The following is a 17,095-nucleotide window of genomic DNA, read 5'->3' as shown; positions in this document are numbered from 1 at the left end:
ATATAGGTCCTACTATTATATCAGAAGCATGATATAATCAAATCGACAGGATAAAAAAGACAACGTATTGCTGTTGAAGCAGCCTTCGTTATAGCCTATATGTAAAGGGTCCTATGTGTGGCTGGTGTAGAGAGTCAGGTGCAGGACAGCAGATATGAGTAATTAATGTACTTTTACTCAAAATGTCAAAATACAAAGAAACAAATACACGCACACCATGACAGACCGCAAATACAATAAACAATCACTCACAAAAACCCATGGGGGAACAGAGGGTTAAATAATGAAACAGTAATTGTGGGATTGAAATCAGGTGTGTAAAACAAAGACAAAACAAATGGAAAATGAAAAGTGGATCGGCGGTGGCTAGAAAGCCGGTGACGTTGACCGCCGAACGCCGCCCGAACAGGGAGAGGGACCGACTTTGGCGGAAGTCGTGACACTATAGGCATAAGGGTAGCCTACAGAGGGCTTGGTTTTTAAGCATATGAAACGGAAAACAAGCAATTGTTACAGGAAATACTTTCTATATACATGGGTTACCAGCATATCTCATCTCTCGTTTCACGATGGGCATATGGACACATGTAGCCTACATGGAGAGGTTTTTACACACATCCAAAACAGGAGCTTGTTAAAATAACGTAGGCCTACACAATACATAGATAAAAAGGGGATCAAGGATAATCCTGAATGAATCCTGAATAATGAATGAGAAAGTTAGACACACAAATATCATACCCGCTAGACATGCTAACCTCTCACCATTACAATAACATGGGAGGTTAGCATTTTATGGGGGGGTAGGATATTTGTGCGTCTGTACATTTCTCATCATTCATTATTCACAATTTATTTAGGACTATCTGTAATCATGGTAGCATCCACATTAATGAGGAAGTTTTTAGAAAACATATATTCTTATTTATGATAAAAGTAACTCCAAAATGACAATACATTATTCACCATTTATTTCTATTGGGCATAAAATCATCTGAAATAACCAAAACAAACAGAAAATGCATCCAACAAATTTGTAGTCACAAGCTTGGTGTAATCATTGCTTGCAAGGAATATGGGACCAAATACAAAACTTTTGACCACTTTATTACACATAAGTGAATTTGTCCCAATACTTTTTGGCCCCTAAAATGGGGGGAATATGTACAACATTTTGAAGTAGCCAAGTTTTTTCCCCACAAATTTCATTTTGGATCATTTACCCGTAGGCCTACCACCGTGTGCACATTGCGAAAATGTGAATAAATAATCAACATTGTAAGATAAACATTCTAGATCTGCTCCATCAGCTTTATTGACACAGTCTATACCTCCACTGCACTACTTTGATAGACTTCGTGGGGAATAAGATGCGATTATACTCATTGCCCACTGAAAAATAAGTGGGTATACGGCCACCTGCGTACACCCTCCAGAACACCACTGCTCTTACTCCAGGACACTTCACATGATAACTATAGTATGTCAGCTAAAGAATGGTTCGGGTGGGAATTGTAGGCTGTAGTACGTAGTGAATGTTAAAGTCAGTGTGGGGCTGACGGCTGTGAGACTCCCCCCTTTATTCCAGGTGACAGTTCAAAGGTAGCTCTGGATGCTAAGCCTTCATTAAGGCCAGATCAGCACCGGGGCAGAGCGCTGTCTGCATGGCTGGAAACTCCTGGGGATGGAACTCTCAGGCAAAGCCATGGTTTATTCACATCAAGGGGGAGAGTTCACAGATATCCCCCGTGTACATCTCAAGCCACACTGCTACGATTTATCCCCTTTGTGGACACTCCTATGTCTGATAAGGCTACTCCGGAAGGAGAAGCTCTTGTAACATAGTTTGCACTTGAAGGGCCTCTCCTTGGTGTGAACGGTCTGGTGCTCCTTCACATAGCTCGCCTCAGCAAATCGCTTCCCACACGTGGAGCAGGAGAACAGCTTGTCGGCGTCCGTCCTATTGCTTGGCCTCTTACGTTGTGACCCAATGACACCAGAGGTGGTAGAAGCAGGAGCCAACACCTTCAGGTGGTTAGTCTTTGAGCTCCCTCCTTGACCTCTAGCCATTGTTTGGGTGTTGTTGGGATTGTGTGCTGTGTTATAGGTTAGGTACCTCTTGTGGTGAACACCCATCCTGACCCTGTCTGTATTGGTGGGGTAACCATGAGGTAACTGAGGAAGGCTAGACCCAGGTCTTCTATGAACCCAGTCACCAGGCATTAGACGAGACCCTGAAGAAGAAAGACTTCCTGATAGACTACCGCCAGGGGGGTCTCCCACCACTCTCTGTGAAGGCTGAAGCCCAGGGTGACCTGCTCTGTTCATCATGGAAACTGTGGTGTTTGTATCATAGGAACAGGAGGGTCGATCTCTATCAGCCCCAGGACCTGCTCCATCCCTGCACTGAGACTGGGAAGAGAAGGGTCTGGGCTGCAGACTGGATCCCTGACTGGAGCCTCTGTCTCTCTGATGACCACCAGGACTGAGGTTGTTCAGTCCACCTGTCCACTGGTTGTGTTCTGTGTGGTGGTGGAGTCTCCGTCCCTCGTGGTTCAGTCCTTGTTCCGACTCTGGAAGGAAGAGCGATGCCTCCTGATTCATGGTTCTGATCCGGGGCCAGGGTTTGTGACCAGCCACCTCAGAGGTCCAGTATTTCCAGCCAGCAACACCGGATATCAGCAGGTCCTCATGGACTGCAGACTTTAAACACAAATTGAATAGAAAAGTATAAAGTTTTATATAAGAAACTTTGCTGTACACACAGAAACATGACATTATATTATAAAATGTTAACCACAGTCAAGCCCATCTCTAACAATGGGATTCAAGTACCTGACAATATGGCGCCGTTGGAGTTTATTATAAAAAAACATCCATATGTGTTGATAAAAAAATTATATATAATGTTTTGGTTCCACTGAGATAAGGGAAACTCAGTCGCAGCAATTATTTAAAAAATAGTCAGTCAATTTTGTAATTCAGTTCAACAAAATGGTCACACACTCATAACGTGAAGTTAAATCTGGTACCTTCACTGATAGAATGCATTTTTAAATACTTTGAAGGAAAAATTTAATAAGACACGATCATTATTTCACTATAAACCACAGTATCAAACAGGACAAGGTTGTCACTCTTCATCAGTGAAGCATTTTTACAGACACCATCACCATATCATCTACTCTGTCTCATCACACACATTATTTCCTCAGTTCACCTCATCCAGTTCCCTACTACATCCTAAACCAACATAATTAACTACAAACTAACTAACTAGTACTACATTACATTACACGGGGGCTGTGTGCATTTTCTGCTGGTGTATCCTGAGGTAGCTCCTCTCTGAGAACCTCTTCCCACAGTGTGTACAGGCGAACAGCCTCTCTTCTGTGTGGACCTTCAGCTGGTGCTGGTGGGAGAAGCTCTTCTCAAACTGGGGGCAGCTGTAGGATTTCTCCCCTGTCTGGACTCTCTGGTGCCTCTTCAGGTTGGATGTGTCTGAGAAACTGGCCCAGGACCGGTGGCACCCCAACAATGTCTCCCCCGTGTGCATCTTCTGGTGGATCTCCACCTGTTTGGGGAAACTGAAGGCTTTCCCACACAACGAACACATGAAACGCTTCTCCTTGCCAATACATCTGCTGATAGCATCACTACTACTGTAATTTGTCAATGGGCTTGTGTAGCTTGTCTGAGGTCTGGTTTAACATTAGGAGAGTGTGAGGAGGATGAAGGCCAGGGAGTGTCTGTGTTCTCGCAGGGTCCATGTTTCAGTTGATAGATCCTATAGAAGGTAGGCTGAAGGCAGCACCTGTTAGGGGGTTAACCTGAGGTGCCATCAGTCTCTCTGAATCACAACTATAGGAGCAGGATGGAGCATCGCTAGCTGAGTCAGTGTCTGTTCTCTCCCCCTGCATATGCACACCTCCCCGTCCCCGTGGACCAAATCTACATCTCGCCCTGGTCTCATCCAGTCTGTTGTTATGGAGTTCAGTTGTTGTTTTGTGTTCGACTGTCTGTTTCTGGTTGTGGTTAACAGTATTGTTCCCCAGCCCAGAGTTGAGGACGCTGTCCCATCCACTGACCTCCACTATGTCGCCTTTGGTCCTGGCCTGTTCTGTGATGTCGTCCCCTGGGCCCTTGGCTGCACCTGTCTGGTAATCCAAGATGGCCGCCCAGTCTCCACTATCAGTCTCCAGCCAACCACCTGCAGGAAGAGTTTAGAAAATAGACTTTACAAACATGGCATGGATAACTCTACCTATGGATTTTCTTTTGTCAATTACCTGGTCAAGTTAATACATTATAATGTGTGTTTTTGTATGTAAACATAAGTTGTACTGATTTCAGTTTAGGAATAAGGAAAATTAGAAATAAAACAATAGCCAGGCGCATCACTATTCCCATATTACTGTATGCAGGCTATATGTATGTCTCTCTTACCTTGCTCCCCCATCTTTAATCCACTCAGCAGATCAATGCTCTCTGCTCCGTCTTCTACTGTCTCCTCTTTGACCAGCAGCAGATCAGGCTTCCCATCCTCCATGTCGACTGACTGTAAGAGATACAGAGTGAGAGGATGTTGGATCAAGACATCTGATATGAGCACCCTGATATGGAGCATCTTCTGATTGGACCAATGAATGATTAATCAAGACCTGGCCTTTATCCGTACCTCAGTGTGACTGTGTGTGGTCCTGTGCTGCTCAGCTGGTTCCTCTGTGGGTTCAGGAGGTGGTGTAGTCTGGTTGTCCTCCATGATCATGGTCCCCTCAGAGTTCCCCAGACCCTCCTCACACCCCTCCTCCTTCACCAGCAGCACCTCTGGACCCTCCTCCTCCTGGAAGAGGGTGATACAGATTACACAGACATACACTCCCTCAGGTACGTACACACAGATAAACACACTTTTAACATGAAGTGTTTACCCATCCCCACTACGTTTGAGTCCTATACTGTAGTTACAGAAGGACTTCATTATTGTTAAACCCATCATGGTGGACATGAATATGATGTTGTCGGTAAATATGAGTCAGCTATAGAGTCAGATAAACCTGACTAAACTATTTTGACGTGTACAGTAAGTGTTTGTTAGTGTGTGGGTATGTGTAGGTATATTTAGCAAGTGTATATTGGTTATAAAGTGCTGTCGTTTTTATGCAGAATACGGTGAGATCAGATGTGATGTGTACTAAAGAGAGTCTAAATGAAAGTCTTAGAATGAAAAGTCCCATTTTGTGTTTATTAAACAAGTTTTAAATACATCATATGAAAACCACAAATACGTCTTAACTAAAATGATGCATTCATTTTCTCATTAAAAGTGTCTTGGGAAAAAATAGTAGTTGAATGGAAGTAATGTAATAGGCATTTCCTAACATCATATAGCCTACACAGTACCAACACAATATGTAATAGACTTTTTATGCTTATTATCACACAATGTCTGCAAGCAATATTTTACTCAGGAATATTCAACACTGAAATCTTTTACTCTCGTTATTCCAAATGCATCTGTGGATCTTTTCTGCAGACAACAATGAAAATAAACCTTCGTCTTTAAAGGAAGACTCAGTATTATGAGGTTTCCAGGAGCAGCACCACAGATATTGCGATGAGTGCGATGAGTGCGATGCAAGACTTTGGTCTCACCTAGTCACAAAGAGTGCCTGCGCATGCGCACAGCTGCGGGGCCAAAACCACAGAGAAGTTTAGCCTCTCGCTTCAACGTTCTTGTTGCGGAAATTGACCGATTACTGCTGATTTTACTTTGTGCTTTTCATCATCTCGCTGAGTCTACCTTTAATGCAGGGTTAAATCTAAACATCAGAAGCCATCGAGTGGAATGGTTGCTTTCTATGTTATAGAGTGGAATGGTTTTTCTGCTGGTGTATCCTTAGGCATCTTCTCTCTGAGAACCTCTTCCCGCAGTGCGTACAGGCAAATGGCCTTTCACCCGTGTGGACCTTCAGGTGAGTCTTCAGCTGGTGCTGGCGAGAGAACCTCTTCTCACACTGGGGGCAGCTGTAGGGTTTCTCCCCTGTGTGGACCCTCTGGTGCCTCTTCAGGCTGCAGGCCTGGGCGAAGCACATGTGACACTGGGGGCAGCTGAATGGTTTCTCCCCTGTGTGGACCCTCTGATGGATCTCCACCTTCTGGGGGCAGCTGAAGCCTTTGTTACAGAACATGCAGAGGAACCGTTTCTCTTTACTATTGCCTGATGTGTCTCCCCCTCCCTGAGCTCTAGCCCTGTCGTTTGAGTTCAATACCTGATCGAAAAGGACGAGGCCGTGTGAATCGGAATGCCCCATCGACGTGGACTCTGGATCACAATCCCTGAACGTGTGTAAAATGGAGTGGGTGGCGACATTTGGATCTGTCTCTAACCTTTCCCTGTAATCTAAGAAATCTCTGCCCTGTGAGTGTCTGTCTCCTAGGTGACGATCTGCATTCCATGTGGGAGGAACGTCACCCTCCACTTTCACCTCATCTACCACTATAACCTCCCCTTTCTTATCTAAGCACCCTTCAGAGTATACACTACTACTGTACCGGTTCCAGTCCCCTCTAGACAGATCAGTTTGTGTCTCTAAACCCAAGGATATGTTGCCTGGTTCCATCTCTGTAGCGTAAGAACAAGACGGATCATCCCCGCCAGTGTCGAATGTGTCACCATCACCATCCCCACAGCAATAAACCATCCTCTGGTGAAATACCGGTAAATACTCTGAGCTGGGAGCAGGACGACAGCCCAGTCTCCCCAGCCCTAGTCTCTCTGGGTCTGATCTGTGGTCAGATCCTGTGTGTACAGTTAAGATCTTGGTGTCTGTCTCTGACTTGAGGACGGCGTTCGGCGTTCCACTGACCTCCGTGATGCTGCGTTGGGACCTGGGCTGCGCTGGGGTGGTGGTGGGGTTCTCCGTGGTTACAGGGGGCGCTCCAGCCGCTCCAGTCTGGATGTTTCTGCTGTGCCGTGGGTCCTCCTCTCCTTCAGACCTCTCCTGCTTGATCCCTGGAACTGAAGCCTCTGCCTCCTGACACAAGAAGAGAGGTAATTACCAGTACTTCGCAGAGAAGTCTCACAAGCTCCCCTATGACAGGTAAATGAGGATGTACTGTACATGTAAGCACGTGAATAGCTGAGGAGAGCCTTACTGAAAAAAACAGGGACATTTGATTTACAAAGTAACTGTCATTCTTTATGCAACACTAACCTCTATCACAATACAGTGCTGGGTTGAGGTTCCACTCCCCTCATCAACAGTGATTGGTTGGTCATCTCTCCATGTATTGTGTCCCGCTGGCTTCACAAAACTCCTGTGGCCTTCACCTGAGAGTGGGGAAAAAGTGATGGTTAGATACTGTAAATGCTCAAGTCTCGGCCTTCTGCTAAATGTAAAGTACCTCTTGCCAGTGCTCTGTATCTGACACTACTGGGACGACTGGCGAGGACGCGCTCTCGCATTGTCCTCTCTGCGCGTTCCCGTGCCACCTTCAGTTCCAGTAGTTTCCTCCGCAATGCCCTGTTTTCTTTCTGGCTTTGAGTTATTTCCAAACGAAACACTGCATAGTCGTCGTCTACGAGTTTACAAATCTCTGCCACAGCTGCATTCGCTAGCACCTCCATGATGGAGGCTATTTGAGTGTGAAAAACCATACAGTTAGCCATTGTTAGCTAACGTTAGCAGCTAGCGTTACCTAGATAACATGTATCAACCAAGTCCTGTCTCCAACGCGAATTAAACACTACATGGGGTAAATATGTGACGCTGTGCAGTTAAATTAGTCCTATTTTGAGTTCAAGAGTGTTAATAAAGGTTTCAATAACAACAATAAAAACGCTAACTTGGAAATTCTTCTTGGTCACGTCTTTGTGTGATTTTCCGGCAGACTAGACGCTGTGTTGCATATTGCTGCCTGTCACAGGTCGGAGTGTGAATTGCACATTTTGTCACATAAAATAGTTAAAGCAAAGTAAAAAAGTAAATCGGGCCACCATCTAACCCTACACATATACACCACTATAACCCAAAAACCAACCACCCCTATCCCACAACTTTAGCCCTACCAGATCCTACTTCAGGAGAACAGGGGCTCCCAGTCAAATCACTCACCCTAGGGCTATCCTCTATTTGCTTTACTGCCTCAGCATAGGAAACTTTCTGCCCTACTCGAACTGTGGTAATCTCAACCTGTCTTTCTCTCACATGGTTCTTCTGATCCCCAGCTGCACAGTTGACACACAGTGCTTTCTCTATCCCAACTTTACACTTCCCCTGACTATGCCCTCCTGAACATTTCTCACATCGTGGGATCTCCTTTCTACACACTGCTGCAACATGTCCGAATCATTGGCACCTAAAGCTCCGTAGCGGGTTTGGAAAATAGGACCTAACAGAATAGCATATCCAGTTGAAGTCGGAAGTTTACATACACCTTAGCAAAATACATTTAAACTCAGTTATTCATATTCCTGACATTTAATCAGAGTAAAAATTATCTGTTTTAGGTCAGTTAGGATCACCACTTTATTTTAAGAATGTGAAATGTCAGAATAATAGTAGAGAGAATGATTTATTTCAGCTTTTATTTCTTTCATCACATTCCCAGTGGGTCAGAAGTTTACATACACTCAATTAGTATTTGGTAGCATTGCCTTTAAAATGTTTAACTTGGGTCAAACTTTTCGGGGAGCCTTCCACAAGCTTCCCATAATAAGTTGGGTGAATTGTAGCCCATTCCTCCTGACAGAGCTGGTGTAACTAAGTCAGGTTTTTCGGCCTCCTTGCTCGCACGTGCTTTTTCAGTTCTGCCCACACATTTTCTATTGGATTGAGGTCAGGGCTAAACTGGACCCACTGGAATTGTGATAAAGTGAATTATAAGTTAAATAACTAAATAACTTAAATAATCTGTCTGTAAGCAGTTGTTGGAAAAATTACTTGTGTCATGCACAAAGTAGATGCCCTAACCGACTTGCCAAAACTATAGTTTGTTAACAAGAAATTTGTGGAGTGGTTGAAAAACGAGTTTTAATGACTCCAACTTAAGTGTATGTAAACTTCCGACTTCAACTGTAACCTAAAAGGCCGCTCAGCAAGGAAGAAGCCACTGCTCCAAAACCGCCATAAAAAAGCCAGACTACGGTTTGCAACTGCACATGGGGACAAAGATCGTACTTTTTGGAGAAATGTCCTCTGGTCTGATGAAACAAAAATAGAACTGTTGACCATAATGTTCATCGTTATGTTTGGAGGAAAATGGGGGAGGCTTGCAAGCTAAAGAACACCATCCCAACTGTGAAGCACGGGAGTGGCAGCATCATGTTGTAGGGGTGCTTTGCTGCAGGAGGGACTGGTGCACTTCACAAAATAGATGGCATCATGAGGCAGGAAAATAATGTGGATATATTGAAGCAACATCTCAAGACATCAGTCAGGAAGTTAAAGCTTGGTTGCAAATGGGTCTTCCTAAAGGGCAATGACCCCAAGCATACTTCCAAAGTTGTGGCAAAATGGCTTAAGGACAACAAAATCAAGGTATTGGAGTGGCTATCACAAACCCTGACCTCATTCCTATAGAAAATGTGTGGGCAGAACTGAAAAAGTGTGTGCAAGCAAGGAGAACTACAAACCTGACTCAGTTACACCAGCTCTGTCAGGAGGAATGGGCCAAAACTTCTGACCCACTGGGAATGTGATGAATGAAATAAAAGCTGAAATAAATCATTCTCTCTGCAATTATTCTGACATTTCACATTCTTAAAATAAAGTGGTGATCCTAACTGACCTAAGACAGGGAATTTTTACTAGGACTAAATGTCATAAATTGTGAAAAACTGAATTTAAATGTATTTGGCTAAGGTGTATGTAAACTTCCGACTTCAACTGTATGTCGATATAGTACTCGTTTGACTGTGGATATAGATACTTTTGTACCTGTTTCCTCCAGCATCTTCACAAGGTCCTTTGCTGTTGTTCTGGGATTGATTTGCACTTTCCGCACCAAAGTACTTTCATCTCTAGGAGACAGAACACGTCTCCTTTCTGAGCCGTATGATGGCTGCGTGATCCCATGGTGTTTATACTTGCGTACTATTGTTTATACAGATGAACGTGGTACCTTCAGGCATTTGGAAATTGCTCCCAAGGATGAACCAGACTTGTGGAGGTCTACACATTTTTTTCTGATGTCTTGGCTGATTTCTTTTGATTTTACCATGATGTCAATCAAAGAGGCACTGAGTTTGAAGGTAGGACTTGAAATACATCCACAGGTACACCTCCAATTGACTCAAATGATGTCAGAAGCTTCTAAAGCCATTTTCTTCTAAAGCTTCTAAAGAATTTCCCAAGCTGTTTAAAGGCACGGTCAACTTAGTGTATGTAAACTTCTGACCCATTGGAAAAGTGATACAGCGAATTACATGTGAAATAATCTGCCTGTAAACAATTGTTGGAAAAATAACTTGTCATGCAAGTAGATTTAGCAAAACTATAGCTTGTTAACAAGAAATTTGTGGAGTGGTTGAAAAACAAGTTTTAATGACTCCAACCTAAGTGTATGTAAATTTCCGACTTCAACTGTACTCTTAACGTAACTTTATAACTACTGTTCCCTGAAGGAGGGAAACGAGGTATAACATACTATGGTTGAAGGATCTAAAATCCAATGAAAGCCAAAGAAATCCACGCCTCGCTGGAAGCCCCGCCTTCCACAGGTGAAAAGCGTGATGCTCGATCCATTCCTTCAATTTAATACTGCTCTTCAACAAGCCCAGTAACAGGCGGTGCGGGGCCAAACGGGTGTCGTACCTCGTTTCCCTCCTTCAGGGAACAGTAGTTATAGTCATCACGTTACCTTCCCTTTCAGTCAGTCAACTTTCAGTCCCCTGTCCCCGCAGTAAGCACACTGTGGGCTAAACTGGGAGCAGTGACATCCAAGCGATAAAATTTCACAAAAGTGTGTGGTGATGCCCAACTCACCACAGCACAAATATCTCCTACAGTCAACCCTTTAAACAACCCAAGACCTTGCCAGAACCCTGGTGGAGTTGGGACGTACAGCGCTACAGTAGTTAACCCTTGCTGCTCTATGCCAGGGAGATCCAGTGGGAGAGAATCTGCTTAGAGAGTAAGTTAGGCACCTCTTGTGGTGAACACCCATCCTGACCCTGTCTGTATTGGTGGGGTAACCATGAGGTAACTGAGGAAGTCTAGACCCAGACCTTTATGAACCCATTCACTAGGCATTAAACAAGATTCTGAAGGAGAAGACGGACTTGCTGATAGACTACCACCAGGGGGGTCTCCCACCACTCTCTATGAAGGCTGAAGCCCAGGGTGACCTGCTCTGTTGACCAGTGTGGTGTTTGTATCATAGGAACAGGAGGGTCTATCTCTATCAGCCCCAGGCCCTGCTCCATCCCTGCACTGAGACTGAAGAGAAGGGTCTGGGCTGCAGACTGGATCCCTGACTGGAGCCTCGGTCTCTCTGATGACCACCAGGACTGAGGTTGTTCAGTCCCCCTGTCCACTGGTTGTGTTCTATGTGGTGGTGGTGGAGAGTCTGTCCCTCTTGGTTGGGTCCTGGTTCCGACTTGGGAAGGAAGCGCGACGGCTCTTGATCCAGGGTTCTGATCCGGGGCCAGGGTTTGTGACCAGCCACCTTAGAGGTCAAGTCTCTCCCGTCAGCAACACCGGATATCAGTAGGTCCTCATGGACTGCAGACTGTAAACACAAATTGAACAGAAAATCATAACGTTTTAAATAAGAAACTCTTTGCTGTACACACAGAAACATGACATTTTATTATAAAAAATTAACCTCAGTCAAGCCCATCTCTAACACTGTAAACAATATGGAGCCATTGGAGGTTATTATAAAAGCGTTACATATGTATTGATTCAAGAATTAAGTATGTTTTGGTTCGACTGAGATAAGGGAAACTCAGTCCCTGCAATGATACAAAAATAACCAAGTCAGTCAACACAGAGTCATTTTTGGATTTCATTTTAACAAAATGGTCTTACACTCAACTTTGAAGTTCAATACTTTTATTGCGATACATGTGACAGGTCCAATAACTTTTCTCACTATGGTAACACTTGACCTTTTATGTAAATCTGGTACCCTAACTTTGATAACATTTATTTTAGAATACTTTGGAAAAGGTTCAACATTACACACATCTTCACTACTACATGTCAAGAAAACATAATTTTATGCATTATCGTTAACTGACTAAAACACCAGTATCAACCTAAAGGGACAAAGTTTGTCACTCTTCACTAGTGAAGCATTTTTACAGTGTGTTTGTCTACAAGGCTGAAGAAAGAGGTAGCTCCTTATTAAATTCATTCTTCATTTTCATTTTCAAGCTGTTGGCTATGTCCCTTCAACACACAATACATTTAATTCTACATTTCAAAGGGGGTGAAAAAAAACTGAGATTCGAATCCTTGTCTGCGACAACTGCATGGAGCTAGGCACTCGACACAGAGAGCAATTTGACCAGTCAGTTAAATACACTTGATGTAGTTGCATTGCTTATCAGTATGTGCTGTTGTACTTCTCTTAATTCTCTTAAGGACGCTTCCGTGAACAAGTGTAGAAACTCGTCTAACTACTTCGATGATTTGAATTGGCTGATACGGAATTTGTTACAGGAAATAGTAAAGGCCACCTGGTGAGGTTATCATAGGGCTAAATGTGCAAGGTTATGCAATGGGAACAGCTAACATGTAGCTTTTGATCACGTGCCACTACATCAATGATTTTAATTGGCTGATGCTTAAACTTAACCTTGAACTTCTACTTTTTCTAATGTTTGGCCCCGAAGTGTTTACCCATCCCCACTACGTTTGAGTCCTATACTGTAGTTACAGAATGACTTCGTTGTTGTTAAACCTATCATGGTGGACATAAATATGATGTTGTGGGTAAATAAGTCAGCTATGATAAGTCAAAAGTCATCAACAGACAAACCTGACTAAACTATTTTGACATGTACAGTTGGTGTTTGTTAGTGTGTGGGCATATTAAGGCTTGGATTCAATACGTTCCATCGTTAACCGGCTATAGCAGACACCTGCATAGCTGTTTTGGCTGTGGAATTGCGTTGGCGCTGTCAAATCGGTGACCAGCTGCTCGTGATCATTTTCACGAAGCCACACCCGTCCCACTCGCGTTAGAAGTTCAGCATGAGAAAGTGTATAGAAATAGTGACGCTGAAATGGATTATCATTCAACAAAATAATGAGGATTTCTGTCAGCCTAATCGAGGTATAGATTACATCTCAAATTCCAGTGTTCAAACTTGTAAAGAAGGCTGCATGGGATTTCTCTTAATGCGACTCCGTGCAGCCAATGGCAATGTCCGCTTTAGGTATAATGCCTGGAGCCGCTTGTGGATTTGACAGTGCTACCCCCAGTTCTACCTCCGACACCGTCAAAACATCAGCTATGCGGATGTTGGCTAAAGTGGATTTCATTGAATCGGGCCCTTTGTAGGTTGTATTGGTGTACGCAGAATAGGGTGAGATCAGATGTGATGAATACTGTAGAGTCACAATGAAAGTATTAGAATGAAAAGTCCCATTTTGTGTTTATTAAACATAAACAAGTGTCAAATACACCCTATGAAAACCACACATACACGTCTCAACAACAAATTTTCTCATGAAAAGTTTGTGAAAAAAATTAAGTTATTCCATGGAAGTAATGGAATAGGAATTTGTGAACATCATATAGCTTACACAGTACAAACACAATATGTAACAAACATTTGGGCTTATACACTACCGTTCAAACGTTTGGGGTCACTTAGAAATGTCCTTGTTTTCCATTTTCCATTAAGAGATTTCACCCCATGCTTCCTGAAGCACCTCCCACAAGTTTGATTGGCTTGATGGGCACTTCTTACGGATCATACGGTCAAACTGCTCCCACAACAGCTTAATAGGGTTGAGATCCGGTGACTGTGCTGGCCACTCCATTATAGACAGAACACCAGCTGACTGATTCTTCCCTAAATAGTTATTGCATAGTTTGGAGCTGTGCTTAATTGGGCTCCACAGGGTATGGCATTGGCATGGCGTTGCAAAATGGAGTGATAGCCTTCCTTCTTCAAGATCCCTTTTAACCTGTACAAATTTCCCACTTTACCACCACCAAAGCACCTCCAGACCATTACATTGCCTCCACCATGCTTGACAGATGGCGTCAAGCACTCATCCAGCATCTTTTCATTTTTTCTGCATCTCACGAATGTTCTTCTTTGTGATCCGAACGCCTCAAATTTAGATTTGTCTGTCCATAACACTTTTTTCCAATCTTCCTCTGTCCTGTGTCTGTATTCTTTTGCCCATCTTAATATTTAATTTTTATTGGCCAGTCTGAGATATGGCTTTTTCTTTGCAACTCTGCCTAGAAGGCCAGCATCCCGGAGTCACTTCTTCACTGTTGATGTTGAGACTGGTGTTTTGCGGGTAGTATTTAATGAAGCTGTCAGTTGAGGACTTGTGAGGCGTCTGTTTCTCAAACTAGACACTAATGTACTTGTCCTCTTGCTCAGTTGTACACTGGGGCCTCCCACTCCTTTTTATACTCTGGTTAGAGACAGTTTGCACTGTTCTGTGAAGCGAGCAGTACACAGCGTTGTAAGAGATCTTCAGTTTCTTGGAAATTTCTCACATTGAATAGCATTCATTTCTCAGAACAAGAATAGACTGACGAGTTTCAGAAGAAATTTATTTGTTTCTGGCCATTTTGAGCCTGTAATCGAACCCACAAATGCTGATGCTCCAGATACTCAACTAGTCTAAAGAAGGCCAGTTTTATTGCTTCTTTAATCAGCACAACCGTTTTCAGCTGTACTAACATAATTGCAAAATGGTTTTCTAATGAGCAATTAGCCTTTTAAAATGAGAAACTTGTATTAGCTAACACAACGTGCCATTGGAACACAGGAGTTATGGTTGCTGATAATGGGCCTCTGTACGCCTATGTAGATAATATTCCATTAAAAAACATCAGTTTCCAGCTACAAGTCATTTACATCATTAACAATGTCTACACTGTATTTCTGATACATTTTATGTTATTTTAATGTACAAAAAATTTGTTTTTCTTTTAAAAACAAGGACATTTCTAAGTGACCCCAAACTTTTGGGTTATATAGTATATCATACAGTATTATACAATGTATCACACAATGTCAGGATGCAATATTCTACCCAGGAATATTCAACACTGAAATCTCTTAACCTCGTTATTCCAAATGCATCTGTGGATCTATTCTGCTGACAACAATGAAAATTAATCATTGTCTTAAATGCAGGGTTTGATCTAAATGTAAAAATATATCAAGTGGAATTGTTTCTATTTTCTAGAGTGGAATGGTTTTTCTTCTGGTGTATCCTGAGGTAGCTCCTCTCTGAAAACCTCTTCCCACAGTGCGTACAGGTGAACAGCCTTTCTCCCGTTTGGACCTTCAGGTGCCTTTTCAGGCTGCTAGCTTGGGTGAAGCGCATGTGACCTTGGGGGCAGCTGTAGGGTTTCTCCCCTGTGTGGACCCTCTGGTGCCTCTTCAGGTTGGAAAACTGGGAGAAACTCACCCGGCAAAGATGGCAGCCGGAAGATTTCTCCCCCGTGTGCATCCTCTGGTGGATCTCCACCTGTTTGGGGAAACTGAAGCCTTTCCCACATAACGAATGCGGGAGGTGCTTGTCTTTGACACCTGATCTGCTGATAGCATCTCTACTACTGTCATTTGTCAATGGGCTTGTGTAGACATTTAGTGTTGGGGCACTGGCATTGTCTGAGGTCTGGTTTAACATTAGGAGAGTGTGAGGAGGACGACGGCCAGGGAGTGTCTGTGTTGTTGCAGGGTCCATGTTCCCATTGATAGATCCTATAGAAGGCAGGCTGAAGGCAGCACCTGTTATGGGGTTAACCTGAGGTGCCATCAGTCTCTCTGAATCACAACTATAGGAGCAGAACGGAGCATCGCTAGCCGAGTCTGTGTCTGTTCTCTTCTGCTGCATACGGACAACTCCTCGTCCCCGCAGACCAAATCTACGCTTCGTCGTGGTCACAGCCAATCTGTCGTCAAGGAGACTAAATCCGGATGTTATTTTGTGTTCCACTATCTGTTTCTGGTTGTGGTTGACATTGTCCCCCAGACCAGAGTTGACGACGCTGTCCCATCCACTGACCTCCACTATGTCACCTCTGGTCCTGGCCTGCCCAGTGATGTTGTCCCCTGGGCCTTTGGCTGCACCGGTCTGGATCTGGGAATCCAAGATGTCCACCCAGTCTCCTCTGTTAGCCTCCAGCCAACCACCTGCAGAAAGAGGTTATAAAATAGACATTATAAACATGGCAGAAAACTCTATATACTGAATTCTTTTCTTTTTTGTCAAGTTTATACATTGTGTTTTTGTATTTTACACATAAATTGTATTGATTTCCTTTTTTGAATGAAAAAAAACTATAGCCAGGCGCATCACTATTCCCATTGAAGATCTATTACCTCAACCCCATCGAACACCTTTGTGAGGAATTGGAATGGTACAGTACTCAGTAATATATTGTATTTTCCCCAAACATATGATTTTGTATTCAGGACAAAAAGTAAATTGCTTTGCAAAATGTTTTGCAGTATTACTTCAGCGCCTTGTTCAAATCAAATTTTATTTGTCACATACACATGGTTAGCAGATGTTAATGCGAGTGTAGCGAAATGCTTGTGATTCTAGTTCCGACCATGGAGTAATATCTAACAAGTAATCTAACCTAACAATTTCACAACAACTACCTTATACACACAAGTGTAAAGGAATGAATAAGAATATGTACATAAAAATATATGAATGAGTGATGGCCGAACGGCATAGGCAAGATGCAGTAGATGGTATAGAGTACAGTATATACAAATGAGATGAGTAATGTAGGGTATGTAAACATTATATAAGGTGGCATTGTTTAAAGTGGCTAGTGATACATTTATTACCTCAATTTTTCCATTATTAAAGTGGCTAGAGTTAAGTCAGTATGTTGGCAGCAGCCACTCAATGTTAGTGATGGCTGT

The 17,095-nt window shown here is 43.2% G+C and overlaps 2 protein-coding genes across 2 annotated transcripts; both read right to left on the bottom strand.

The window, feature by feature from the left end:
• Window positions 1-956: 956 nt before the first annotated feature.
• LOC139566753 (transcriptional repressor RHIT-like) lies at window positions 957-7,913 on the bottom strand. Its single transcript, XM_071388043.1, has 7 exons — window positions 7,408-7,913; window positions 7,218-7,333; window positions 6,870-7,037; window positions 4,679-4,843; window positions 4,447-4,558; window positions 4,089-4,210; window positions 957-2,703 (listed from the first exon to the last, which is right to left on the bottom strand). Exons 1-7 carry the CDS (start codon window positions 7,670-7,672, stop codon window positions 1,771-1,773), a joined length of 1,881 nt encoding a protein of 626 aa, XP_071244144.1. The 5' UTR covers window positions 7,673-7,913; the 3' UTR covers window positions 957-1,770.
• A 6,832-nt stretch (window positions 7,914-14,745) lies between these two features.
• LOC139566694 (uncharacterized) lies at window positions 14,746-16,459 on the bottom strand. The gene is made up of 2 exons (XM_071387943.1): window positions 16,456-16,459; window positions 14,746-16,348 (listed from the first exon to the last, which is right to left on the bottom strand). The coding sequence occupies exons 1-2, from the start codon at window positions 16,457-16,459 to the stop codon at window positions 15,369-15,371; spliced, it is 984 nt and encodes a 327-aa protein (XP_071244044.1). The 3' UTR covers window positions 14,746-15,368.
• Window positions 16,460-17,095: the final 636 nt, after the last annotated feature.

The sequence above is a fragment of the Salvelinus alpinus genome, chromosome 39, assembly GCF_045679555.1.
Source record: "Salvelinus alpinus chromosome 39, SLU_Salpinus.1, whole genome shotgun sequence".
Lineage (NCBI taxonomy): Eukaryota > Metazoa > Chordata > Actinopteri > Salmoniformes > Salmonidae > Salvelinus > Salvelinus alpinus.
Note: the sequence above shows the minus strand (reverse complement) of the source record. Positions and strands in the feature narration are given on the sequence as shown.

Excerpts from the sequence above, each read along its gene's own strand:
- LOC139566753 (XM_071388043.1), bottom strand. The coding sequence starts at position 7,672 with ATGGCTAACTGTATGGTTTTTCACACTCAAATAGCCTCCATCATGGAG. Across the intron at positions 7,038-7,217 it reads AGCACTGTATTGTGATAGAG|GAGGCAGAGGCTTCAGTTCC; the intron begins GTTAGTGTTGCA and ends TTCTTGTGTCAG. Across the intron at positions 4,844-6,869 it reads CCCAACGCAGCATCACGGAG|GAGGAGGAGGGTCCAGAGGT; the intron begins GTCAGTGGAACG and ends ACCCTCTTCCAG.